This window comes from Canis lupus, chromosome 2, assembly GCF_048164855.1.
Source record: "Canis lupus baileyi chromosome 2, mCanLup2.hap1, whole genome shotgun sequence".
NCBI lineage: Eukaryota > Metazoa > Chordata > Mammalia > Carnivora > Canidae > Canis > Canis lupus.
Window position 1 is genome coordinate 33,305,988 of NC_132839.1, and position 27,474 is coordinate 33,333,461.

The 27,474-nt window shown below is 38.7% G+C and overlaps 2 protein-coding genes across 7 annotated transcripts in view; one reads left to right on the forward strand and one right to left on the reverse strand.

The window, feature by feature from the left end:
• CYFIP1 (cytoplasmic FMR1 interacting protein 1) overlaps positions 1-8,201 on the forward strand; it is a 122,998-nt gene extending 114,797 nt beyond the window's left edge. For all 4 annotated transcript variants that reach the window (XM_072795242.1, XM_072795238.1, XM_072795231.1 and 1 more), the window contains exons 29-31: positions 4,369-4,607; positions 4,917-5,064; positions 7,385-8,201. In XM_072795242.1, the coding sequence (XP_072651343.1) occupies positions 4,369-4,607; positions 4,917-5,064; positions 7,385-7,549 (552 nt within the window). In that variant the 3' untranslated portion in view covers positions 7,550-8,201. The remainder of the gene's footprint in view (positions 1-4,368; positions 4,608-4,916; positions 5,065-7,384) is intronic.
• A 1,154-nt stretch (positions 8,202-9,355) lies between these two features.
• Positions 9,356-27,474, reverse strand: part of NIPA2 (NIPA magnesium transporter 2) — a 32,634-nt gene continuing 14,515 nt past the window's right edge. For all 3 annotated transcript variants that reach the window (XM_072795258.1, XM_072795257.1, XM_072795254.1), the window contains 3 exons: positions 23,029-23,119; positions 21,268-21,428; positions 9,356-10,829 (listed from right to left, as the gene is read on the reverse strand). In XM_072795258.1, the coding sequence (XP_072651359.1) occupies positions 10,195-10,829; positions 21,268-21,428; positions 23,029-23,119 (887 nt within the window). In that variant the 3' untranslated portion in view covers positions 9,356-10,194. The remainder of the gene's footprint in view (positions 10,830-21,267; positions 21,429-23,028; positions 23,120-27,474) is intronic.

The window sequence follows — 27,474 nt, forward strand, 5'->3', positions numbered from 1 at the left end:
TACAATAATGGTAGGGACCTTTAACACCCCACTTACATCAATGAACGACATTCAAAGAGAAAATCAACAAGGACACAGTGGCTTTGAATAACACACTAGACTAGTTGGATTTAACATATATTCAGAACATCCATCCTAAAACAGCAGGATACACATTGTTTTCAAGTGCTCCAGAATCACACATTAAATGCCCACAAAACAAATCTCAACAAATTATAAAAGATTGAAGACATGCCATGCATCTTTCCTGACCACAATACTATGAAACTAGGAGTCAACCAGAAGAGAAAATCTGGAAAGACCACAAATAACATGATACTAAACAATAAATGGGTCAACCAAGGAATCAAAAAAGAAATAAAAAATTACATAGTGACCAATAAAAATGAAAACATAGTGGTCCAGAGTGTTTGGGATGCAAAAAAGTGGTCTGAGAGGGAAGTATATAGCAATGTAGGCTTACCTCAAGAAGCAAGAACAATCTCAAACAACCTACCCTTAGGTCTAAAGGAGCCAGAGAAAGAGCAACTACAAAATCCAAAGCCAGCAGAAGGAAGTAATATTATAGCAGAAATTAATGACATAGAACCTAAAAAAACCCAAAACAAAACAATGGAACAGATCCATGAAACCAGGAGCTGTGTGTGTGTGTGTGTGTGTGTGTGTGTGTGTGTGTGTGTGTTTAGAGATTTATTTATTTATTCATGAGAGGCAGAGACCTAGGCAGAGGGAAAGCAGGCTCTCCACAGGGAACTCGATGCAGGACTTCATCATCCCAGATCCCACGATCACTCCCTGAGTTGAAGGCAGATGCTCAACCGCTGAGCCACCTAGGCATCCCAGGAGCTGGTTTTTTGAGAAAAAATCCACAAAGTTGATAAGCTGTTAGCTGGACTCATTTTAAAAAGAAGAGAGGAAGGACTCAAATAAAATCAGATATGAGAGGAGAGACCACAAAAATACAAACAAGTATAAGAAAATATTATGAAAAATTATATGCCAACAAATTGGGCAAGCTTGAAGAAATGAATAAATTCCTAGAAACATTTAACTTCCCATACCTTAAGCAGGAATAAATAGAAAATTTAAATAGACCAGTTACCAGCAATGCAATTGAATCAGTAACCAGAAAACCCTAAGTCCAGGAACAGACAGCTTCACAGGTGAATTTTGCCAAACATTTAAAGAAGAGTTAATATCTGTTCTTCTCAAACTATTCCAAAAAAATAGAGAAAGCTTCCAAATTTATTCTATGAGGCTAGAAGCACCTTGATACCCAAACTAGATAAAAACACCACAAAAAAGAGGAGCTACAGGCCAATATCTCTGAACATAGATGCAAAAGTCCTTAACAAGGGCAGCCCCGGTGGCCCAGCGGTTTAGTGCTGCCTTCAGCCCAGAGCGTGATCCTAAAGACTGGGGATCGAGTCCCATGTTGGGCTCCCTGCATGGAGCCTGCTTCTCCCTCTGTGTGTGTCTCTGCCTCTCTCTCTCTCTCTCTCTCTCTCTCTCTCTCTCCCCCCCCACCCCCCGCTGTCTCTCATGAATAAATAAATAAAATCTTAAAAAAAAAAAAAGTCCTCAACAAAATATTAGCACACCAAATTCAACCAATACATTAAAAATCATTGACAATCAAGTGGGATTCATTCCTGGGATGCAGGAGTGGCTTATCCACAGATTTATCCACAGATAAATCAATGTGATAAATCGACAAGAGAAAAGATAAGAACTATATGATCATTGGGGCACCTTGGGTGGCTTAGTCGGTTAAGCGTCCTACTCTTGATTTCAGCCCAGGTCATGATCTCAGGGTTGTGAGATCAAGCCCCATGTCAGGCTCTGCGCTGGACATGGAACTTAGCTTGATTCTCTCCTCCTCCCTGTGCCTCTCCCTGCCCCCACTCTCCCTCTCAAAAAACATCAAACATGTCGTTTCAGTAGACACAGAAAAAGGGTTTGACAAATACAGTACCCATTCATGATAAAAACCTTCAACAAAGTAAATTTAGAGGGAACATACTGCAACATAATACAGGCCTTATATGAAAAACCCACAGTGAACATCATACTCAATGGTAAAAAACAAGAGTTCTTGCCCTAAGGTCAGAAACAAGATAGGATGTCCACTCTCAACACTTTTATTCAACATAATTACTAGAAGTCTTAGCCACAGTACTCAGACAATAAAATGAAATAAAAGGCATCCAGATTGGTAAGGAAGAAGTAAAACTTGCACTATTTGCAAATGACCTGATCACTATATATACAAAACCCTAAAGACCCCACCAAAAAACTACTGGAGCTGATAAATGAATACAATTGCATTCTGTACACTGATGAAGCAGCAGAATGAGAAATTCAGACAACAATCCCATTTACAATTGTAACAAAAATAGTAAGATATCTAGGAGAAACTTAACCAAGGAGGTGAAAGACCTATAGTCTGAAAACTAAAAATATTGCTGAAAAAAATTGAAGATGACACAAATGGATAGATATATCATGCTCATGTATTGGGAGAATAAAAATTGTTATATATCCATATTACCCAAAGCAGTCTACAGATTTAATGCAATCCCTGTCAATGTAACAAGAGCATTTTTCACAGAACTCGAACAAACAATCCTAAAATTTGTATGGAAACCCTGAGTAGCCAAAGCAATCTTGAGAAAGCAAAACCAAGCTGGGGGTGTCACAATTCCACAGTTCAAGTTAATGCTGCAAAGCTGTGGTAATCAAAAACAGTGTGGTACTGGCACAAAAATGGAGATCAGTGAATAAACCCAGAGGCAATCCCACAATTACATGATTAATCTTTGACAAAGGAGCAAAGAATATGAAATGAGGAAAAGTCTCTTTTAAACAAATCATGTTGGGAAACTTAACTACATGCAAATATAGAGACCTCAACATGAGACCTCATTCCATAAAATCCTAGAAGAGAACACAGACAGTAATGTCTCTGATGTTGGCCATAACATCTTTCTAGATATGTCTCTTGAGGCAAGGAAAACTAATAAAAATAAACTGTTGGGACTTGATCGAAGTAAAAATCTTCCACATAACAGAGGATACAACCAACAAAACCAAAGACAACCTGCTGAATAGGAAGAGATATTTGCAAGTGACATCTGATGAAGGGTTACTATTCAATATATTTAAAGAATTTTAACTCAACACCAAAAGACATCCAATTAAAAACGGGCAGAAGACATGAACAGACATTTCTCTATAGAAGAAAGACATTCAGGTGGCCAGTAGACACATGAAAAGAGCTCAACATCAATCATCATCAGGGCAATGAAAGTCAAAACTACCATGAGGTATCACCTCACATCTGTCAGAATGGCTAAAAGCCCAAAGACAAGAAACCAGTGTTGCTGAGGATATTGAGAAAAAGGAACACTTGGGCACTGTTGGTGGGAATGCGTACTGGTGGATCCACTCTGGAAAACAGTATGGAGTTTCCTCAAAAATCAAAAATAGGATAATAGGGTTATAAGATCCAGTAATCATACTGCTAGGTATTTACCTAGGAAATACAAAAACACTAATTTGAAAGGTTGTATGCATCCCTGTGTTTATTGCAACATTATTTATAAAAAGGTAGATTATGGAAACAGCCCACATGTCCATTGATAGATGAATGGATAAAGAAAATGTGGTATGTATGCACACACACATACACAGTGGAATATTATTCAGTCGTAAAAAATGAAATCTTGCCATTTACAACAACATGGATGGAACTAGAGAGTATAATGCTAAGTGAAATAAGCCAGTCAGTCTTTCCATATGATTTCACTTAAGTGGAATTTAAGAAACAAAGGAACAAAACAAGAGACAAATCAAAAAACAGACTCTACAGAGAACAAATTGATGGTTACTAGAGAGGAGGTGGGTGGGGTGTATGGGTGAAATAGGTGAGGGATATAAAGAGTACACTTAATGAGCACTGAGTGATATATGGAATTGTTGAATCACTGTCTTAGACACCTGAAACTAATTATAATATTGCATGTTAATCGTACTGGATTTAAATTTAAGAAAATTTTTTGAAAAAACAGTGTCCCTGGCCTCTACCAACTAGCTGCCGTTCCTCTCACTCCAAGCTGTGACCACCAGAACTGTCTCCACACATTGCCACATTTCCTCTGGAGGCAAAATCACTCCCAGTTAAGAACAGCTATACTAGGCAATTCTTGACTGAAATACATTTAATCTAAGACCTACATGCTTATTTCTAAAAATCTTCTTCTGCTAATTAAGATAGTTTTCCAGTAAGTCAGAAACGAATCTGAGTAGTTTGGTTTCAGCAGTTTCTACCCTCCTGCCATGGCTCATAACGTTCTGTCCTTCCTGCAGCAAATTGCCATAGCAAGAGAAGGGGACTTGCTGACAAAGGAACGTCTCTGCTGTGGCCTGTCTATGTTTGAAGTCATCCTGACTCGGATCCGGACCTTTCTGGATGATCCTATCTGGCGTGGACCTCTCCCCAGCAATGGAGTCATGCATGTGGACGAGTGTGTTGAGTTTCACAGACTGTGGAGTGCCATGCAGTTTGTCTACTGTATTCCTGTGGGAACACACGAGTTTACAGTCGAGTAAGTATGTGCTCAGTGGATGGGGAAATGGGAGCAGGCTAACACAGAAGACTGTTCCTCTGGAAGTTTGATGAGCTGCTTCAAAGCCACTTAAGTGGAGGTTCTTAGGTGACATGGGGAAGTTTCCTTCACCCATGGAAACGTAGGCACACTGAGTATGTCCACAGACTTCACATCACCTGCTGCTCAGTGTTCCTGTCCTGGCCGGTTCCAAGTAGATTCCTTGATCATTGATGTCTGGACACAAATTTGTAAGAGTTTATAATCTTTTGTTGGTTGTCCATTGAGCTTGCTACTTCCTGTTTGTAGGCAGTGCTTTGGCGATGGGCTCCACTGGGCTGGCTGCATGATCATCGTCCTTCTTGGGCAACAGCGCCGCTTCGCTGTCCTGGATTTTTGCTACCATCTGCTTAAAGTCCAGAAACATGACGGCAAAGATGAGATTATCAAAAATGTGGTATGTGGAAGATTCACAAAATCATCATATTTGTATTTATAAAAAAAGTTCTTTTGCGGGGAATGTTTTTATCCCAGTATGTAAGGTGACAACAACTTAAGCTTTCTTTTCATTTCCAAAATGAATCTAAATCTACGTGATAAGTAAATCAGTCAGGCAGTTAAAGTACTAATTGTTCAATTTTCTTTCTCTTTGTAGGGTACTTAGATCTGCTTCATATTATACAACCTCATGGGATCTGCATTTTCAGATTATTGGCATACTATTCCAGTCTTCTGGCTTGTCAGTGAACTGTGTGTGCTTTGTTTTGTCTGTTTGCTTGTTTTGGCTGCCTTTAAGATCTTTTTCCCTTTGTCATTTTATGGATTCTTTGTAATTGAATTCTAGAGAATACTCAGCCTTATCTTTCCAAATATTTTAGTCTTTCTTCCATTCTCTATTTTCTCTTTTAGGACTGCAATTACATGCTTGTTAACATTCTTCTGGCTCCCTTATCCTGTTAGTTTTCTAATTAGTTTCCTGATCCACAACAGATTGCCACAGGCTTAGTGGTTTAAAACTGATGTTCATTCTCTCAGTTCTGTAGGCCAGAAATCTGGGTAGAGCATGACTCAGCTGGGTCCTTCATCATCTCAAGGCCAAATTCAGTGTATCTGCAGGTCTGTGTTTCTGTATGCAGCGTCTGGGGATGAATCTGCTTCCAGGCTCATTCGGGGGGATGACTGGACAAAGTCCCTTGCAGGTGGACTGAGGTCCCTATTTCTTCCTGGCTGTTAGCCCACATCTCAAGTCCTACCTATGTTTCTAGTCTTTCAACTTTCCTTTCCACCATATCTCCTTCTCTTATATGATTGAGTTCACCTGGAAAATCCAGGGTACTTTCTTCATTTTAAAATTTATCATCTTAACTATGTTTTTAAAGTCTGTAGGTAACACGTTCATAGGTTCTGGGGATTGGGACATGGATGTCTTCCAGGGGCCACTCTACCTCCCGTATCTCCATTTTCTTGTCTCTCTAGGCTGTTCCCAGAGTACTGTATTATACAGTAACTAATTTACTTCAGCTCTGTCTAATCTGTTTTTAATTTTGAATATAAGTTCATATTGAAAAGTTTAATTTGGTTCTTCAAATCTTAGTGGTGATTATTTTATCTTCAATGAATTTTTATTTTTATACATTTCATGTATTTTATATCATGTTATTCTAATATCTGAAGCCTCAGAGACTTACCTGAAAATCTGAGGTGTTTTGTGTGTTAGGTTTATTTGCCAGCTCTTGTCCAATTGAACTTAATTTGGATTGCCTTTTTTTTTTTTTTAAGATTGATTTATTTGAGGGAAACTCAAGCAGATTCCCCACTGAGCATGGAGCCCAACGTGGGGCTTGATCTCACACCCTAAAAAATCATGACCTGAGCCAAAACCAAGTTGGGCACTCAACCAACTTTACCACCCAAGCGCCCCATGGATTGCTTTTCTCCCAAGATTTTTTTTTTTAAAGATTACTTATTTATTCATGAGACACAGAGAAAGAGGCAGAGATACAGGCAGAGATACAAGCAGGCTCCATGCAGGAAGCCCGATGTGAGACTCAATCCCAGGTTTCCAGAATTAGGCCCTGGGCTGAAGGCCAGCGTTAAACCACTGAGCCACCCGAGCTCCCCTTTCCCAAGATTTTTATTTGCTTCTCATATCCATGGACTGTTACCAAATGGGGTCACCTAGTCCTGGCTTTATTGGGAATCTCTACATATAGTCCTGCTTGCTTGCAGCCTAGGCCATCTCATCCCACTGCTGCTGATAGCATCTGTCCCTGGGGAGGTCCTGGCTTCTGCTCTGCCTCTTGCATAGACAAAACCTACAATGCTTTTTCAGTGTTTTCCTGTGTATGTGTGTGCACATGTTTTCTTTATCCAGCTGTTATACCAGGAGGGTCTATCAAAGCACATGTCCACAAGAGCTGGAATCTAAAACTCTGAAGATTACTGGTCTTTCCCTACTGACCATATTATTTTCACCTTTATATTCCCAATTTTTAGTACACAGCAGGTTCTTAATACCTTTGTATTGAATGAATAGTAGGCCTATAAGTTGTATAGGTAAACCTGTAGTCAGTAGCATAAAACCAGTAATGTAAATGCAAAGCATATTCATTGTCCCAATAGGTATATTAAAGACACACATGCTAGTAGGTAGTTTGCTATAATTTTTATGAAAATGTGAAAATCAAAAAAAAAAAGAAAATGTGAAAATCCTGCCATTTTGAAACATAAAGGTACACTTTTTTAATAGTAAAACATTCTAATTTTAACTGTTACAGCCGTTAAAGAAGATGGTGGAAAGAATTCGCAAGTTCCAGATTCTAAATGATGAGATAATTACTGTCTTGGACAAGTACTTAAAGTCTGGTGATGGGGAAAGCACGCCTGTGGAGCATGTTCGCTGCTTCCAGCCACCTATACACCAGTCGCTGGCCAGCAGCTGAGGACAGGGACATCATGTTTTTGAAGAGTCCCAGTACTGACTGCATTTAATAACTGTAAGGGCATGTTTTTCTTATCATAAACTATTTAGCAAGATTTTTAGGGACTATTTTTCAGTATCTCTGTGCCTGTTAAAAGGGGGTACTTTTCAATTAAAAGCTTAATTTTATAAAATTGACCTATTTTTCTAGACTAAAATTGTATATGCTTTTGGTAATTAGCCAAGTCTGAGAATATTGGCCGCTGATTGTTGCCATCATGTTCTTAGAGAATTATTTTCCATTTTTCCATGGAATGTTCCAACAGCTAGCTATGTCAGAGTGCTGCTGAGTACATCCATTTATTCCTTAGCAAAAGGATCAGTATGTTTGGGTAAAGATCTATGGACTTAAGAAACTATCAGTTCATTGTAATAAAATCCACTACCAATTAGAATTAAACTTAATGATTATTTAGCTTTTGTTTAGGGATTTTTCTGATGGTCTTTTATGAGTAACCTTTTCTAAGTCATTGTTCCCTTCCCTTTTGTGTGTCAGTGTTTCAGAAAATAGTGAACTTGATTCCTTTGCTTCTACTAAATCCAGTTGTGACAAAATCTTAATTTTTAAGGTATGATTTAAATAAGGTTACAGAAATAAAACTAATAAAAACTTTTGTGTTTATTCTTTTATTGTTGTGACACTGCTGTTATTCCCTGCTTTGGGCAAGAATCTTTATCTGCACAGACCTGGCCCAGGAGATGAGTCTAGGTCACCCTCAGCCTTGCAAGAAGGTCATGATAGGGAGTAACTGCCTTATGGCTTTGAAAACAGAACCCTAAAATCCAGCAGCATCATACATGCTACTGAAAATAAAGTGTAAACTATTTAACCTTGAATATGAAATAGAACTGTTCTTTATAAAAAGTTACCTTAAAATGTTGCTTTTGGTAATATGATTAACTCTAGGGGCAGCGTTCTGACAGACTGAGGTAGTATCCACTCACCCTATACTGAAAGTAGAAAATATGAGTAATTAATGGCTAAATTTAAGTAGTAATTCATATTACTAAGTTCTCTAAGACTCTATTATACATTTTTGGTTTATAATTAACATTTATGTACAACTTCAAGTACTAAAGATGTTGAATTAAGAATTTATTAATGTATGCATGCTGAGTGCAGTAGCATTCATACCCATGGGAGGTGAAAATTGGTTCTTACTCTGTTATGTACAAAGTACAGATATACAGTACCTAAACACATAGTATATCTGTGATACTAAGATTACATGGGGAAGACAGGAAAAGAAAACATGTATAAGGGCTCAGAGGATTAAAAATTGCTGGGGAAAGGGGAATTTGTGTCATGAAACTTGGAGACCATTAACTCTGCCCTGATAAAGCCAATGGAGAGCTGTGTGATGGGACACAGGTCCCATCACCACCACAGTAATGCTCTGGCAACCCCCAGACAAGGACAGTGAGGCACGAGTGGTGACTGGTTACACAGTAGGGGTCAAGCTGTGTGACCTTGGGGAGGAGCAGCAGAGTGGGACCAAGTCCATGTTCTTCCTGCTACACACGTGAAAATGGTGTACTGTTTTAAGGCCAAGTAACTGCTACGATGATAGGTTCTGAAGCTGAAGTTCATTATACTAGTCTGCTTTTTTGCACACATTTGAAACTTTCCATAAACATTTTTTTCATGGACATTTTTAGGAGACCAAATTACATACTGGTCTGAACAAACTAAAAGTAAACTACTGAGTACAAAGAAACCATATTTTACAAACAACTGTATTCTAAGCATTCAGACTTAGAAAAGAACTGTTTCAATTTGTCTTTTTATTATAACATGAGCTAAATTTAAGAAATTAGCCTTTTGACTTTATTTCCCAGAGTTGTTAGAAGATCTAAATGACAACATAACTCATTATGAAAATATACTGAGAAGTACAAGGACTGATGTAAAATGGTAGTCAAGGTTCCAGGTACCAAGGGATTAGAATAAGTGAAGGATGAAACCAGTCAGGCTATATAGCCTGACAGATGCAGGATGTGCTGGTTTAGCAAGGTGCCATCAATGAGTAGGAAGACCATCAAATGTGTGCTGTTAAGTCACAGCATGAGAAACCTCTCCAATGTGCAACTTCCTTTTTTTGTTTGGTAAATTGAGTTTTTCTTCATTAAACTTAGGACTTCTTTAAGCTAACATTTCAAAATTAATTCATCAAACAGGAGTTATTTTTATAGGTAAGGTAAATCATAGGATAACCAATTAGAAAAATGCTCCTTTTAAAGTCAAAAAGCCTTCAAATGGTCAGGGACTGATGAGTGAGGATGGCAAAATGTACATTTCAGATTTTCAACACCAATGTAAAAATAAAGCATTTTTATAGACTTAAAACTGTCAGTGCATTTGGATTTTGATGAAAGAAAATTTAAAATACCTCTACAATAATACAATGTTAATAGAAATTGGCCATGTACTGAGGTCATTTTAGTGAGCTACCATCATGTAAATATAAGAAAAATAATTTCTTGGTCCAAATCAGTGAAACTTTAAAAAAGATTGTCTCTTGAGAACAATGCTTTTTCAGACACATCCTGATATTCAAAATCACTTTTATAAGACAATTACAGATTAACCTTTTAATTATATTTTTCTTAAAAAGCTGTGAGATTTCCATTTCTTCGGGAGATATTTTCACCACTGTGCTGTTCAATTCCACAGGTTAAGCTTTCTTCATTATTATTCAGAACTTCATACACGTTAGAGAGATTGCCATTCATTGTTTTTTCATCTTTTCGAAAAGACACGGGGAGACTTGCTAGACTAAAGCTGACGTCTTTAAAGGCATGCAACAAGAATATTCCCACAATGATTGTAAAGAAGCCACTCAGAGTACCAATGACATCATCAACAGGCATATCTTGCCACTCTTTAAAAAGAATAGCTGAACAAGTTAAAACTGATGTTGTAAAGAATACGTAATATATCGGAGTCACAATGGAAGTGTTGAATATATCCAGGGCCCTGTTCAGGTAATTAATCTGTGTGCTCACACAGACTATAAGGCTCAGCAGCAGAATCCAGGCCAGGGGATGTCGCAGCACAGGCTTTCCAGCAAACAGCTCTTTGATTGCAATGCCCAGGCCCTTAACACAGGAGACTGAAAATGCTCCAATTACAGAGCAGATTGTTATATACACAAGAATATTTGTCTGTCCATGGCGAGGTCCCACCACGAAGATTAATATCAATGACACAATGACCACAAGTGTTGCAAAGACCACAAAACCTGGAGGCAAAGAAAAACTGTGTTTAGCCAAATACAGAATAAAAAAAAACCCTGAAAATCCAAAATAAATATTAACTCAATAGGAAGGAGAAAAGGAGTGGCCTTAAAATAAATACTAGCTTTCTCTTGCTGTCCCAGCAAAAGTGCATTCATAAAAATTTTGTTAAAATTTTTTAAAAATATTTTACTTATACATTTGAGAGGGAGAGTGAGAGAGAACACTCGGGGGAGGAGCAGGCTCTCCACCTAGCAGGGAGCCCAATACGGGGCTTGATCCCAGGTCCCCAGGATCATACTCAGGATCACAACCGGAGCCGAAGGCAGACACTTGAGTAAGCCACCCAGGCGCACCTACACTCATAAAGTTTAGTTAGATGTATATGCTGGACAATTATACCATGTTTCATATTCATAAACTAGGTCATAGAAATATTAGAAATAATTATTAGAAATAATTAGGTCATAGAAAATGGAGATCATGTTGATTTGCAGCCATCTACACTAGAATATCTTGCTACTTTCCACCCATTGGAATGCTCTTAACTCCAAGAACAGAAACAATCAGAAACTAGTGGACAAAAATTATGAAATGACCTTGAACACTCAACAATTTATAGATGATAAAAATAACAGTTACAAATCAAGTTTGTCCTAAAAGCAGTACATTTTTTAAATATTTAGAGAAAACCACTGGGGTAAATAGTAAATCAGTAAGAATCAAAAATACTGTTAGGGTTCTGGTTCAATATGGAGAACTGAACCCAGCATAGTAAGAGCCAAAACTGTGTAGCATCATGGGCCAGGCACTTTTCTCAGCAATTTGCACTGATTCATTCCTTACAACTACCCTATAATATAGATACTACCATCTGCTAAAATGCCACAGAAGTCACATGAATTTATTCTGTTCACTCCTTAAAGTCTGCTAATAAGTAGTAACAGGACTCTTAAACAGACACACAAAAGCACGAATGGATATAGGAGATGATAGCAACAACATTATGGAAGCCAGAAAACAGAAGATAAACTCATAACTGATACAGCACATCCACGAAAACTGAATCCCACCCACATCAGCAATGATAAAAGATGGTAAAGTAACTCAGTTTGCAGCACAGAACACTACAAAGGTACAATGTACCTCTGGAAGCAGGGTAAAGAACAGACAAAACAGAAGACCTGGCTGAAAATCTATTCAGCATTAAGACCCCAGGAACTCTGCTCAGCTCTGAGTATCTGACTGACTGTTCTTCCTGCCACAGCAAACTGGAGGACTCTGGCCAGGTGAGTGTGTAGGTGCCACACTAAAATAGAGGGCTAGAGCAAGGTCTAACTCCCTTTTTCCCATCACCTCCTAGGACTCAGGCAGGACACACTGCTGGGAATGTGACATGCCTGACTTTCAGAAGGCAGCCAAGAATCACTAGGAGAGGCACCAAAACTAACAGAAAAACACAAAGCCTTTGTTTGCTCTATGCAGAGGAAAACTTCACAACAGATAAATCATCATCCTACAAAAACATTAAAACAGTAAAACTACCATTAGCATCCTCAAAGAGACAATGATGAGGCCAGAACTTGAAAGGCCAAAATCTGGAGAAAAAGGTAAGGTGAAAACTCACCTTTCTCCCTGCAATAACTGCCAATTCCAGAGCAGGAAGTAAGGAGGGACATAAAAACCAGCAGAAAGTGGTGACCTGGGGCTTGTGGAAGTTTCAGTAGATTAGGTAAAAATAAAAACTTGGAATCTGGGACTGTCTAGGCAGCTGGGACACCAGGGCCAAGATTCTAGAAAGGCAGGAACTAAAGAGACACTGAGTCCCAATTTCTGTGTGCAACTCCCCCTTAAGGCATTTGTGGGCATAAAGCTATACATGCCCAGGTCTGAGAAGCCAAGTGGACAGCCTGCTGAAAAAGCCAGGGAGCTGAAAAGACACCTGTAGTCTTGGAATGCCAACACGAACACTGCCATTCAAAGTTCACCCAGGTGGAGGGTCCAAGTAAACATCCTAGGCTATCAGCTGAGAGAAAAGAGCTATGATTAAGACTACAGGCAAAATGGAAAGAAATCAGCCCCAACAAAGATTGAAGCAATATTTCAAGTTAAAGGTGACTTGCTGTACTCATATCTTACTGACAAAAGAAATTTTGGTTCTCTCTGAAGGAATTAAAAAAAAATCACAAAAAAAAAAAAATAAAAATAAAAATAAAAATAAAAAAAAATCACTTAGAGCCTTTATACTTTTTAATAATCTATATCCAGCATTTAATCAAAACTGCTTAAAGACAAAACTAAGTGACTGAAAACAAAAGCAAAAACAGAGCCCACAAATAATCCTGATACTGAAGTTTGCAGAAAAATTTTAAAGGGATCCCTGGGTGGCGCAGCGGTTTGGCGCCTGCCTTTGGCCCAGGGTGCGATCCTGGAGACCCGGGATCGAGTCCCACGTCGGGCTCCCGGTGCATGGAGCCTGCTTCTCCCTCTGCCTGTGTCTCTGCCTCTCTCTCTCTATCATAAATAAAAATTTAAAAAAAAAATTTTTTTTAAATAACCAGGACTCTCCAGGGACTTGCTGCACAACAAAACACATGTGGTTGACAATAATGTACTGTACATCTGTGAAATATTGAGAGGGTGAATTTCATGCTGTGGGTTTTTTTGACACACACACATACACACACACACACACAAAACTGAAGAACGAAAGCAAGCTCTTTGGAAATTAAAAAATGTAACAGAAGAAATAAAAATTCAAAAAGGGGCTGGAACACAATACTGAAGAAATCTCCCAAAAGGCAGAGCTAAAAGGAAAAATGGTAAAAACGGGGGTAAATATATATATAACAAGTCACTGTATGGTTCAGGAGGTCCAGTCAACGGAAGAAGAAGAATTTCACAGAAAATAGGGGGGGAGGAGCAAGATGGCGGAAGAGTAGGGTCCCCAAATCACCTGTCTCCACCAAATTACCTAGAAAACCTTCAAATCATCCTGAAAATCTATGAATTCGGCCTGAGAATTAAAGAGAGACCAGCTGGAATGCAACAGTGAGAAGAGTTCACGCTTCTATCAAGGTAGGAAGACGGGGAAAAAGAAGTAAAGAAACAAAAGGCCTCCAATGGGGAGGGGCCCCGCGAGGAGCCGGGCTGAGGCCGGGGCGAGTGTCCCCAGGTCAGGAGAGCCCCGTCCCGGAGGAGCAGGAGCTGCACCGACCTTCCCGGGCGGAAAGGGGCTCGTGGGGAGTTGGAGCAGGACCCAGGAGGGCGGGGATGCCCTCGGGCTCCCCGGGACAGTAACAGCAACTGCTGTTACCAGGAGAGTGCGCCGAGCTCCCTAAGGGCTGCAGCGCGCACGGCGGGACCCGGAGCAGCTCGGAGGGGCTCGGGCGGCGGCTCCGCGGAGGGGTCTGCGGGGCCTCGGGAGCAGCTCGGGAGGGCTCGGGCAGAGGAAGAGGCTCCGTGCGGAGGGGGCTGCGCGGTTCCAGGACCAGCTCAGGGGCTCGGGCGGCAGCTCCGCGGAGGGGGTTGCGCGGCCCGGGAGCGCGAATCCACCAGCGCAGGCTCCGGGGCACAGGGCGCCGGGACACAGCCCAGGATCCGGCCTCCCCCGGGACAGGCAGAGGCCGGGAGGGCCCAGGACAGCGAGGACGCTCCTGCCCCAGCTGAGCAGAGCAGCGGCCCCGCCCCGGAGCCTCCAGGCCCTGCAGACGGAGTTCCTGCCGGAGCTGAATCCAGGTTTCCAGAGCTGGCCCCGCCACTGGGGCTGTTCCTCCTGGGGCCTCACGGGGTAAACACCCCCCACTGAGCCCTGCACCAGGCAGGGGCACAGCAGCTCCCCCAACTGCTAACACCAGAAAATCAGCACAACAGGCCCCTCCCCCAGAAGACCAGCTAGACTGACAACTTCCAGGAGAAGCCAAGGGACTTAAAGTACACAGAATCAGAAGATACTGCCCCGTGGTTCTTTTTTTTTTTTTTTTTTTTTTTTGTGCTTTTTGATTTGTTTCCTTCCTTCACCCCCTTTTTTTCTCCTTTCTTTTTCTTTCTCTTTTTCTTCTTTTTTTTTCGTTTTTTTTCTTCCCTTTTTTTTTTCTCTTTCTCTTTTCTTTTCTTCTTTCTCTCCTCTCTTTTTCTCTTTTTCCCAATACAACTTGCTTTTGGCCACTCTGCACTGAGCAAAATGACTAGAAGGAAAACCTCACCTCAAAAGAAAGAATCAGAAACAGTCCTCTCTCCCACAGAGTTACAAAATCTGGATTACAATTCAATGTCAGAAAGCCAATTCAGAAGCACTATTATACAGCTACTGGTGGCTCTAGAAAAAAGTATAAAGGACTCAAGAGACTTCATGACTGCAGAATTTAGAGCTAATCAGGCAGAAATTAAAAATCAATTGAATGAGATGCAATCCAAACTAGAAGTCCTAACGACGAGGGTTAACGAGGTGGAAGAACGAGTGAGTGACATAGAAGACAAGTTGATAGCAAAGAGGGAAACTGAGGAAAAAAGAGACAAACAATTAAAAGACCATGAGGATAGATTAAGGGAAATAAACGACAGCCTGAGGAAGAAAAACCTACGTTTAATTGGGGTTCCCGAGGGCGCCGAAAGGGCCAGAGGGCCAGAATATGTATTTGAACAAATTCTAGCTGAAAACTTTCCTAATCTGGGAAGGGAAACAGGCATTCAGATCCAGGAAATAGAGAGATCCCCCCCTAAAATCAATAAAAACCGTTCAACACCTCGACATTTAATAGTGAAGCTTGCAAATTCCAAAGATAAAGAGATGATCCTTAAAGCAGCAAGAGACAAGAAATCCCTGACTTTTATGAGGAGGAGTATTAGGGTAACAGCAGACCTCTCCACAGAGACCTGGCAGGCCAGAAAGGGCTGGCAGGATATATTCAGGGTCCTAAATGAAAAGAACATGCAACCAAGAATACTTTATCCAGCAAAGCTCTCATTCAAAATGGAAGGAGAGATAAAGAGCTTCCAAGACAGGCAGCAACTAAAAGAATATGTGACCTCCAAACCAGCTCTGCAAGAAATTTTAAGGGGGACTCTTAAAATTCCCCTTTAAGAAGAAGTTCAGTGGAACAGTCCACAAAAACAAGGACTGAATAGATAACATGATGACACTAAACTCATATCTCTCAATAGTAACTCTGAATGTGAACGGGCTTAATGACCCCATCAAAAGGCGCAGGGTTTCAGACTGGATAAAAAAGCAGGACCCATCTATTTGCTGCCTACAAGAGACTCATTTTAGACAGAAGGACACCTACAGCCTGAAAATAAAAGGTTGGAGAACCATTTACCATTCGAATGGTCCTCAAAAGAAAGCAGGGGTAGCCATCCTTATATCAGATAAACTAAAATTTACCCCAAAGACTGTAGTGAGAGATGAAGAGGGACACTATATCATACTTAAAGGATCTATTCAACAAGAGGACTTAACAATCCTCAATATATATGCCCCGAATGTGGGAGCTGCCAAATATATAAATCAATTATTAACCAAAGTGAAGAAATACTTAGATAATAATACACTTATACTTGGTGACTTCAATCTAGCTCTTTCTATACTCGATAGGTCTTCTAAGCACAACATCTCCAAAGAAACGAGAGCTTTAAATGATACACTGGACCAGATGGATTTCACAGATATCTACAGAACTTTACATCCAAACTCAACTGAATACACATTCTTCTCAAGCGCACATGGAACTTTCTCCAGAATAGACCACATATTGGGTCACAAATCGGGTCTGAACCGATACCAAAAGATTGGGATTGTCCCCTGCATATTCTCAGACCATAATGCCTTGAAATTAGAACTAAATCACAACAAGAAGTTTGGAAGGACCTCAAACACGTGGAGGTTAAGGACCATCCTGCTAAAAGATAAAAGGGTCAACCAGGAAATTAAGGAAGAATTAAAAAGATTCATGGAAACTAATGAGAATGAAGATACAACCGTTCAAAATCTTTGGGATGCAGCAAAAGCAGTCCTAAGGGGGAAATACATCGCAATACAAGCATCCATTCAAAAACTGGAAAGAACTCAAATACAAAAGCTAACCTTACACATAAAGGAGCTAGAGAAAAAACAGCAAATAGATCCTACACCCAAGAGAAGAAGGGAGTTAATAAAGATTCGAGCAGAACTCAACGAAATCGAGACCAGAAGAACTGTGGAACAGATCAACAAAACCAGGAGTTGGTTCTTTGAAAGAATTAACAAGATAGATAAACCATTAGCCAGCCTTATTAAAAAGAAGAGAGAGAAGACCCAAATTAATAAAATCATGAATGAGAAAGGAGAGATCACTACCAACACCAAGGAAATACAAACGATTTTAAAAACATATTATGAACAGCTATACGCCAATAAATTAGGCAATCTAGAATAAATGGACGCATTCCTGGAAAGCCACAAACTACCAAAACTGGAACAGGAAGAAATAGAAAACCTGAACAGGCCAATAACCAGGGAGGAAATTGAAGCAGTCATCAAAAACCTCCCAAGACACAAGAGTCCAGGGCCAGATGGCTTCCCAGGGGAATTTTATGAAACGTTTAAAGAAGAAACCATACCTATTCTCCTAAAGCTGTTTGGAAAGATAGAAAGAGATGGAGTACTTCCAAATTCGTTCTATGAGGCCAGCATCACCTTAATTCCAAAACCAGACAAAGACCCCCCCAAAAAGGAGAATTACAGACCAATATCCCTGATGAACATGGATGCAAAAATTCTCAACAAGATACTGGCCAATAGGATCCAACAGTACATTAAAAAAATTATTCACCATGACCAAGTAGGATTTATCCCTGGGACACAAGGCTGGTTCAACACCCGTAAAACAATCAATGTGATTCATCATATCAGCAAGAGAAAAACCAAGAACCATATGATCCTCTCATTGGATGCAGAGAAAGCATTTGACAAAATACAGCATCCATTCCTGATCAAAACTCTTCAGAGTGTAGGGATAGAGGGAACATTCCTCGACATCTTAAAAGCCATCTATGAAAAGCCCACAGCAAATATCATTCTCAATGGGGAAGCACTGGGAGCCTTTCCCCTAAGATCAGGAACAAGACAGGGATGTCCACTCTCACCACTGCTGTTCAACATAGTACTGGAAGTCCTAGCCTCAGCAATCAGACAACAAAAAGACATTAAAGGCATTCAAATTGGCAAAGAAGAAGTCAAACTCTCCCTCTTCGCCGATGACATGATACTCTACATAGAAAACCCAAAAGTCTCCACCCCAAGATTGCTAGAACTCATACAGCAATTCGGTAGCGTGGCAGGATACAAAATCAATGCCCAGAAGTCAGTGGCATTTCTATACACTAACAATGAGACTGAAGAAAGAGAAATTAAGGAGTCAATCCCATTTACAATGGCACCCAAAAGCATAAGATACCTAGGAATAAACCTAACCAAAGAGGTAAAGGATCTATACCCTAAAAACTATAGAACACTTCTGAAAGAAATTGAGGAAGACACAAAGAGATGGAAAAATATTCCATGCTCATGGATTGGCAGAATTAATATTGTGAAAATGTCAATGTTACCCAGGGCAATATACACGTTTAATGCAATCCCTATCAAAATACCATGGACTTTCTTCAGAGAGTTAGAACAAATTATTTTAAGATTTGTGTGGAATCAGAAAAGACCCCGAATAGCCAGGGGAATTTTAAAAAGAAAACCATATCTGGGGGCATCACAATGCCAGATTTCAGGTTGTACTATAAAGCTGTGGTCATCAAGACAGTGTGGTACTGGCACAAAAACAGACACATAGATCAGTGGAACAGAATAGAGAATCCAGAAGTGGACCCTGAACTTTATGGGCAACTAATATTGGATAAAGGAGGAAAGACTATCCATTGGAAGAAAGACAGTCTCTTCAATAAATGGTGCTGGGAAAATTGGACATCCACATGCAGAAGAATGAAACTAGACCACTCTCTTTCACCATCCACAAAGATAAACTCAAAATGGATGAAAGATCTTAATGTGAGACAAGATTCCATCAAAATCCTAGAGAAGAACACAGGCAACACCCTTTTTGAACTCGGCCATAGTAACTTCTTGCAAGATACATCCACGAAGGCAAAAGAAACAAAAGCAAAAATGAACTATTGGGACTTCATCAAGATAAGAAGCTTTTGCACAGCAAAGGATACAGTCAACAAAACTCAAAGACAACCTACAGAATGGGAGAAGATATTTGCAAATGACATATCAGATAAAGGGCTAGTTTCCAGGATCTATAAAGAACTTATTAAACTCAACACCAAAGAAACAAACAATCCAATCATGAAATGGACAAAAGACATGAACAGAAATCTCACAGAGGAAGACACAGACATGGCCAACATGCGCATGAGAAAATGCTCTGCATCACTTGCCATCAGGGAAATACAAATCAAAACCACAATGAGATACCACCTCACACCAGTGAGAATGGGGAAAATTAACAAGGCAGGAAACAACAAATGTTGGAGAGGATGTGGAGAAAAGGGAACCCTCATACACTGTTGGTGGGAATGTGAACTGGTGCAGCCACTCTGGAAAACTGTGTGGAGGTTCCTCAAAAAGTTAAAAATTGACCTGCCCTACGACCCAGCAATTGCACTGCTGGGGATTTACCCCAAAGATACAGATGCCGTGAAACGCCGGGACACCTGCACCCCGATGTTTATAGCAGCAACGGACACGATAGCCAAACTGTGGAAGGAGCCTCGGTGTCCAACGAAAGATGAATGGATAAAGAAGATGTGGTTTATGTATACAATGGAATATTACTCAGCTATTAGAAATGACAAATACCCACCATTTGCTTCAACGTGGATGGAACTGGAGGGTATTATGCTGAGTGAAGTAAGCCAGTCGGAGAAGGACAAACATTATATGTTCTCATTCATTTGGGGAATATAAATAATAGTGAAAGGGAATATAAGGGAAGGGGGAAGAAATGTGTGGGAAATATCAGAAAGGGAGACAGAACGTAAAGACTGCTAACTCTGGGAAGAAACGAACTAGGGGTGCTGGAAGGGGAGGAGGGCGGGGGGTGGGAGTGAATGGGTGACGGGCACTGGGGGTTATTTTGTATGTTAGTAAATTGAACACCAATAAAAAAAAAAATAAGAAACAGAAAAAAAAAAAAAGAATTTCACAGAAAATAAAGATGAACAAAAGAATAAAAGACAAATTTCACAGAATAAAAAATGAATTTGATATCCTAGAATAAGATGCACATTTCCAAATTTAAAAAATCTATCAAGTACCTAGCACAATGAATAAAAATTAGCCCACATGTAGGTACCTCAGTGGAAAATTTCAGATGACTGAGGGCAAAGAGGACGTCCTAAAGGTTTCCTAAAAACAAAATATGGTTAACATCTAAAAGATAACTAACTGTGTTTGATTTCTTAGCAGCAGGAAGTGAGAAGACAATGAGGTCACATTGATTAAAGACATTTTTATATATCCAAGGTCTCATCTCTTCTGTGCCTGTCTTGTCTCCTACAACAGTGGCTCCAACCAAAATGAAGGAGCAAACCCAGCATTCAAAGACAAGAAAAAAATAGAAAGTGAAGGGGATCTTTCATGATGCTGATGAGGGAAAATCCACAGTGACAAGTGTGCTGGTGGCCTCAAGATACCAATCTAGACCAAGGCCAAATAAGACTCTGGGAGAAATTTCCAGAAGATATGAAACTATAGAATATCTAATGTGTTTGAAATTACTGAGGGTAGAATTAAGACCACTGGAGAAGAATTTCAGGATGGCTTGATAAACTCATAGAAAAGTGATCAAACAAGATTATGATCAGTTAAGAAAAAACAAGTCAAATAAGGAAGGAAAGGTAACTATATCATAGGTGTAAGCTGGGAATAAAAGTGATATAGTGCTTATAAATAAATCATTTAAACAAAAAAAAGTAGACATAATAGATAGTGGATATAACAGATGATGCCTAAAGCCAAAAACAGTAGCAGCAATGTAAGCAAGTTATTTAAACACATGGTTAAAGAATAAAATAAACAAGCGTTAATTAAGGGCTGCTATGGGAGGAAAATGATCACTTGTTTTTCATAATAAGTAATGGCAAACAACTTACCTCTTGCACATAAAACTTTGGTTAAAATAAAAACTAAATTAAAAAGTAAAATAAGGGGATCCCTGGGTAGCTCAGGGGTTTGGCCCCTGCCTTTGGCCCAGGGTGTGATCCTGGAGTCCCGGGATCGAGTCCCACATCGGGCTCCCTGCATGAAGCCTGCTTCTCCCTCTGCCTGTGTCTCTGCCTCTCTCTGTGTCTCTCATGAATAAATAAATAAAATCTTTAAAAAATAATAATAATAAATTAAAAATAAAAAGTAAAATAATAAACTGATAAAGCTTTTTTTTGGTTTCTTACCTGGATCCCCCAGCTTGTGAGACATTTCATTTAAAGTCTCAATCTCCTCTTCTTTTGGAGCATGAATGACCATAACTGTAGATCCTAGAATACTTAGCAAACATCCAATTTTCCCATGAAGATTAAGTCTTTCATTTAGAAAGTATGAAGAAAGAATGGCACTACAGTGGGGAAGGGGGTGGAGAACATTAAAATTAATCAACCACTTTTCTCATTTTAAAAAATCAACACAACTCAATTTAAATTACTGAAAAACTACAACACTATGAACTTGTAAAGATTCTTTGGCTTCACAACAAGGTAAAGAAAAGGTGCATTCAATCATAAAATGAAATGTTTCCAGCAAATTAATGATTTCTTTTCTTTTTCTAGCACTTGTAGTTTATTTTTTATGACACTTTTAATTTTTAAAATATTTTCTTTAAATTCAATTTGCCAACATATGGTATAACACCCAGTGCTCATCCCATCAAGTGCCCCCATCAGTGCCCGTCACCCAGTCACCCCACGCCCCCGCCCACCTCCCTTTCCACGACCCCTTGTTCGTTTCCCAGAGTTAGGAGTCTCTCATGTTCTGTCTCCCTCTCTAATTTTTCCCACTCATTTTCCCTCCTTTCCCCTTTAATCCCTTTCACTATTTCTTATATTCTGTATGAGTGAAACCATGTGATGATTGTCCTTCTCTGATGGACTAACTTCACTCAGCATAATACCCTCCAAGTCCATCCATGTCGAAACAAAAGGTGGGTATTCATCGTTTCTAATGGCTGAGGAATATCCCATTGTATACATAGACCACATAATGAATTCATCATACACTAAACCAGTATAGTTCTATATTTCTGCTGTAGAAAGTCAGTATGAAATTTAACAATAAATGGAGCTATGGTAGAAACTTATAACCTAGGAATGTATGTCCAAATCAATGCTTAAATTTGCTCAACTTTAATTTATCCATACTGGTTTATGCATCTTTCCTGTGTTCATGTAATTCTAAATTATTTGCCTGTTAAATTAGCAAGTTTTAATACTTTATAGCCAAATGTATCCATATCTAAAAAATATATAATGTAAACCTATAAATATGGCATAACATACAGAAAACTAAGGGTAAAAGACACGTACCACAATAAATCTTTATATACTACAGATTATATATCATCTTGAAAAATTATGTAACCTGCATGTAATATCGATTTTTACACACACACACACACACACACACACACACACACACACACTATATTCGGGGGAAACAAAGATTTTAAAAAACCTATCTATCAACTTTGAGAATAGTAACCAAAACCCAAACTTCAATATAGTCTTAGCTGTTTGGGCTAATCATTAAGTAACAGAAAAAAGGGCAAGTCTTGGACTGCTCCTTCCAAAGGAAGACCCCAGAGCACTTTGGAGGCACATAATACCCTTGTGCCAATCATTGATTTTCTGTAGGTATAGTAATTGATTTATCACCAATACACCTACTGAAGTGTACATGTCTCATATTGTGACGAATCCAACTTAAAATTTTTAAAAATTGTAATAAAAACTCCTGCTGGCTCTGAAAACAAGACAAAGCACAGAAGCATTTTCTCCTACAAATTGATAGCATGCCTATGCACAAAAGATAAATTACTACACAGCTTAAAAATAATTCTCAAGATTGTTTCAATGTAAATTATGGTGAGCATGTATAATCAAATGGCATTAAGGCTGTATAGACCAATATACTGACTGTTCTTACACACAAAGCATCCTTACCTTACTAGGACGCTGAGAGCTCCTAATGGAGTCACTAGGGTGGCTGGAGCAAAGGCATATGCAGCAAAGTTGGCCACTTCACCTGCTCCCACTTGGAGAAAGAAAAGAAAACTCAGAACAAGTCACTCAAAATGGAAATGCCCGCATTTTATTTTCATATACAGTTGACCCTTGAACTGGAATTTGAACTTTAAGTGTCCACTCATGTATGGATTTTTAACAGCACCGTAAATGTATTTCATATGATTTTCCTATCTATAGTTGTTTGGAATATAGTATATAATACATATATAAAATGTGTGTTAATCAACTATTTATGTTATTGGTTAAGGCTTCAGGTCAATAGTATGCTAATATTAAAGTTTTGGCAGAGTCAAAAGTCATATGCAGATTTTCAACTGCACAAGGGGTCAGGGGCCCTAACTTCCATATTGTTGAAGGATCAAATGTATATTTTTTAAAATGCTATTTCAATTGTATTTAGTAATTTCTCTATTTTCTCCTACCTATTCAATAAGGGTTCTCCTGTAAATTATCATTAGAATAGAATTCAAACCAATTAGAAATACAAATCCGAAAAAAAAATACAAATCTGTAATTTTAATTGAATAGATCTAATTTATGCTTATAGATTTTTAAATTTTTTTTAAAAACATATCCTATGATAACAGACACAAATTAATTAAAAGCAGCTAAAACTGGTGTGAAACACCTCTCCCAAGTCTTTTTCACTAGTTTTTTTCTTTTTTAAAAAACCCAACTCTTATATTCAAAAGACATCATCAGGTACTGATTTGAAGTAATTAAATTTTTGGACATGAACCTTCTGTGGGTTAAAAATATTAGTTCTTTTTAAAGTATTATGTAATTTGCCTCTTCACTCTTTTAAATTCTTCACTAAAAGTTCTCAATTTTAATGTCAAATTTTAAAATATTTTTCTTTGTGGTTGGTATTTCATACAAACTGTATGAGAAATCCTTTTTATTTTTAATTTTTAAATTCTACCAGTTAACAGTGTTAATATTATTTTTTTAATTTTTATTTATTTATGATAGTCACACACACAGAGAGAGAGAAGCAGAGACATAGGCAGAAGGAGAAGCAGGCTCCATGCACCGGGAGCCCGATGTGGGATTCGATCCTGGGTCTCCAGGATCACGCCCTGGGCCAAAGGCAGGCGCTAAACCGCTGCGCCACCCAGGGATCCCAACAGTGTTAATATTAATATCAGGTGCACAAAATACTTAAGGCTTGAATTTGACAATTCTATACATTATTTGGTGTAGGATCTGACAATTCTATACATTATTCAGTGCTCATCCTAAGTGTACTCTTAGTCCCCTTCACCTATCTCACTCATCTCTTTTATTAGAAATCTTTCTTGAAATTCTTTATCCCCTACATTCTTTAGTGTTCCACCTTTCACATTTAAGCTTATGAACCACTTGGAGTTGATCTGATGTTTGGAGTAGAAATCAAATTTTATTTTTTCCACATGGATTGTTACAGCAACATTTACTGAAAAGCACAGTTCCGTATTTCAATACCACCTTTGTAATAAATATACTGTCGTGTTTTATGGTTCTCCATTCTACTGGTTTATGTATTTTGGCACAGTACCACACTGTTTTAATTAGTGTAGCTTCAGAGTAAATCTCTATATCCAGTAGAACAAATCCTTTCACCTCTTAAGAATATCTTTGCTTAGGGAAACAAAAGCAAAAATGAACTTTTGGGACCTCATCAAGATAAAAAGCTTCTGCACAGCAAAGGAAGCAATCACAAAACAAAAGGCAGCCCAGAGAATGGGAGAAGATATTTTGCAAATGAAATATCTGATAAAGAGTTACCACCCAAAATCTATAAAGAACTTAACAAGCTCAAACTCAACACCCAAAAAACATAATCTAGTTAACAAATAGGCAGAAGACATGGATGGGCACTTTTCCAAAAATTCATCCAGATGGCTAGATACTTGAAAAAATACTCAACATTACTCACCAGGGAAATCAAAAACCATAAAAACCATATGAGATACTACCTTGCACCTGTCAGAATGGCTAAAATTAACAACACAAACAACAGGTGTTGGGGAGGATGTAGATAAAGGGGAACCCTCTTGCACTGTTGGTGGGAATGCAAACTGATGCAGCCACTCTGGACAAGTTCGGAGGTTCCTCAAAGAGTTAAAAATAGAACCACCATACCATCCAGCAATTGCACTCCTAGGTATGTTCCCAAAGGCTTGGAAAAACAGATTCAAAGGAGTACGCCCCCTGTTTACAGCAGCATTATCTACAATTGCCAAACCATGGAGAGAGTCCAACTCCATCAACTGATGGATAAAAAAGATGTAGTATATACATATGATGCTATATTACTCAGTAATATAAAAGAATGAAATCTTGCCATTTGCAACAACATGAATGGAACCAGAGTGCATTATGCTAAGTAAAATAAGTCAGAGAAAGACAAATATCCTATGATCTCACTCAGATGTGGAATTTAAGAAAAGAAAAAAAAAAAAAAAAAGAGATGAGCATATGGAAAGGGAGGAAAGAAAAAAAGGAAAGAGGGAAACAAGCCATAAGAGACTCTTAATGATAGAGAATAAACTAAGGGTTGATGAAGGGAGGTGGGTGAAGAATGGGCTAGACAGGTGATGGGTATTCAAGAGGGCACTTGTGATGAGCACTGGGTATTGTATATAAGTGATGAATCACTGAATTCTACTCCTGAAACCAATTTTGCACTATATGTTAACAAATTTTAAAATTTTTAACTTAATTGCTTTGCTTTACTTGGACTTCTGTATTACCATATAAAATTTAAATCAACTTACCATGTACCACATAATCACCTAGTTTTAAATGGAACAGCATTTAGCTTGTCACTATGGAAGAAATGATTTTCCAATAATGAATCTTTCAATTCATAAAAATAATACACCCCTCTATTTGTCTTTTTCTCAGTAATTATTTCATTTTCTCTGTAGGTATCTTTCCCATCTTTTGTTAGATTTATAATTAAATGATTCCTGTTTTTAAAAATTATATGCAAATAGTACTTTTAACATTTCATTTTCTAATTGTTGCTTACAATTCAGCTAAATTTTATTTTATTTTATTTTATTTTTATTTATTTATTTATTTATGATAGTCACAGAGAGAGAGAGAGAGGCAGAGACATAGGCAGAGGGAGAAGCAGGCTCCATGCACCGAGAGCCCGACGTGGGATTCAATCCCAGGTCTCCAGGATCGCGCTCTGGGCCAAAGGCAGGCGCCAAACCGCTGCGCCACCCAGGGATCCCCAATTCAGCTAAATTTTATATGTTGACTTTGTATCTAACACTTTGCTAAATCTTATTTTATAATTTGTATATTCATTGGAATTTTTATACTCATAATTATACAATCAGTATAATACAAGTTTACATATTTTTTTTTTTTAGATTTACTTTTTATTATTATTCAGATAGAGAGAGAGAGAGAGAGAGAGAGAGAGGCAGAGACTCAGGCTCCATGCAGGGAGCCCGACGCGGGACTTGATCCCGGGTCTCCAGGATCACACCCCAGGCTGCAGGATCACACCCCGGGCTGCTGTAAACAGCTGCGCCACCGGGCTACCCAGTTTACGTATTTCTAATTCTATTCCATCCCCTTGCCTTCCTACACTGGTTAGAAATTCTTTTAAAAATACTGAAGGAGTAACAAGAGGTCATTTGTTTGTTCCCAGTTTCAAAAAGAAAGCCTTAAATATTTCTTTATTTTGGTGTTTATTGTGATTGTTTTGGCTTTTTTTGTCTTTGAAATCTTGTCACATTAAGGAAATTTCCTGAAATTACTTGTTTTAGGGGCACCTGGGTGGCTCAGTGGTTGAGCATCTGCCTTCGGCTCAGGGCGTGATCCCAGGGTCCTGGGATTGAGTCCCACATCAGGCTCTGCACACAGGAGCGTGCTTCTCACTCTGCCTGTCTCTGCCTCTCCGTGTCTCTCATGAATAAATAAAATCTTTAAAAAAAATTACTTATTTGAGATGGTTTCTTTTTAGTCATGATAGTTGCTAAATCATAGTGAAATGGTAATTTTTCTCCTTCAATTAGTTAACATCATAAATTACAATGGTTGGTTTTCCAAAGTTATGCCAACTTTGCATCCCTAGAATATACCTAATTTGTTCATGATGTGCTAAAATAAATTTTTTAAAAAACTATAAACTTTCATTATTTCAGTAATGTTCAAAAGTTAGGATATTTTGTATTTGGCACCCACATATTGTTTTCTAAGGTAAACACACTTTTAAAATATTTTCTAGTTTTCATTCTGACTTCTTCGAACCATGGATACATAAGTGTATTTCTAAATTTCCGAACATGGGGATTTTTATGTAATCTTTTTGTTACTGATTTCTATTGTAATTATAATGATCTGTGAAAATACACCATT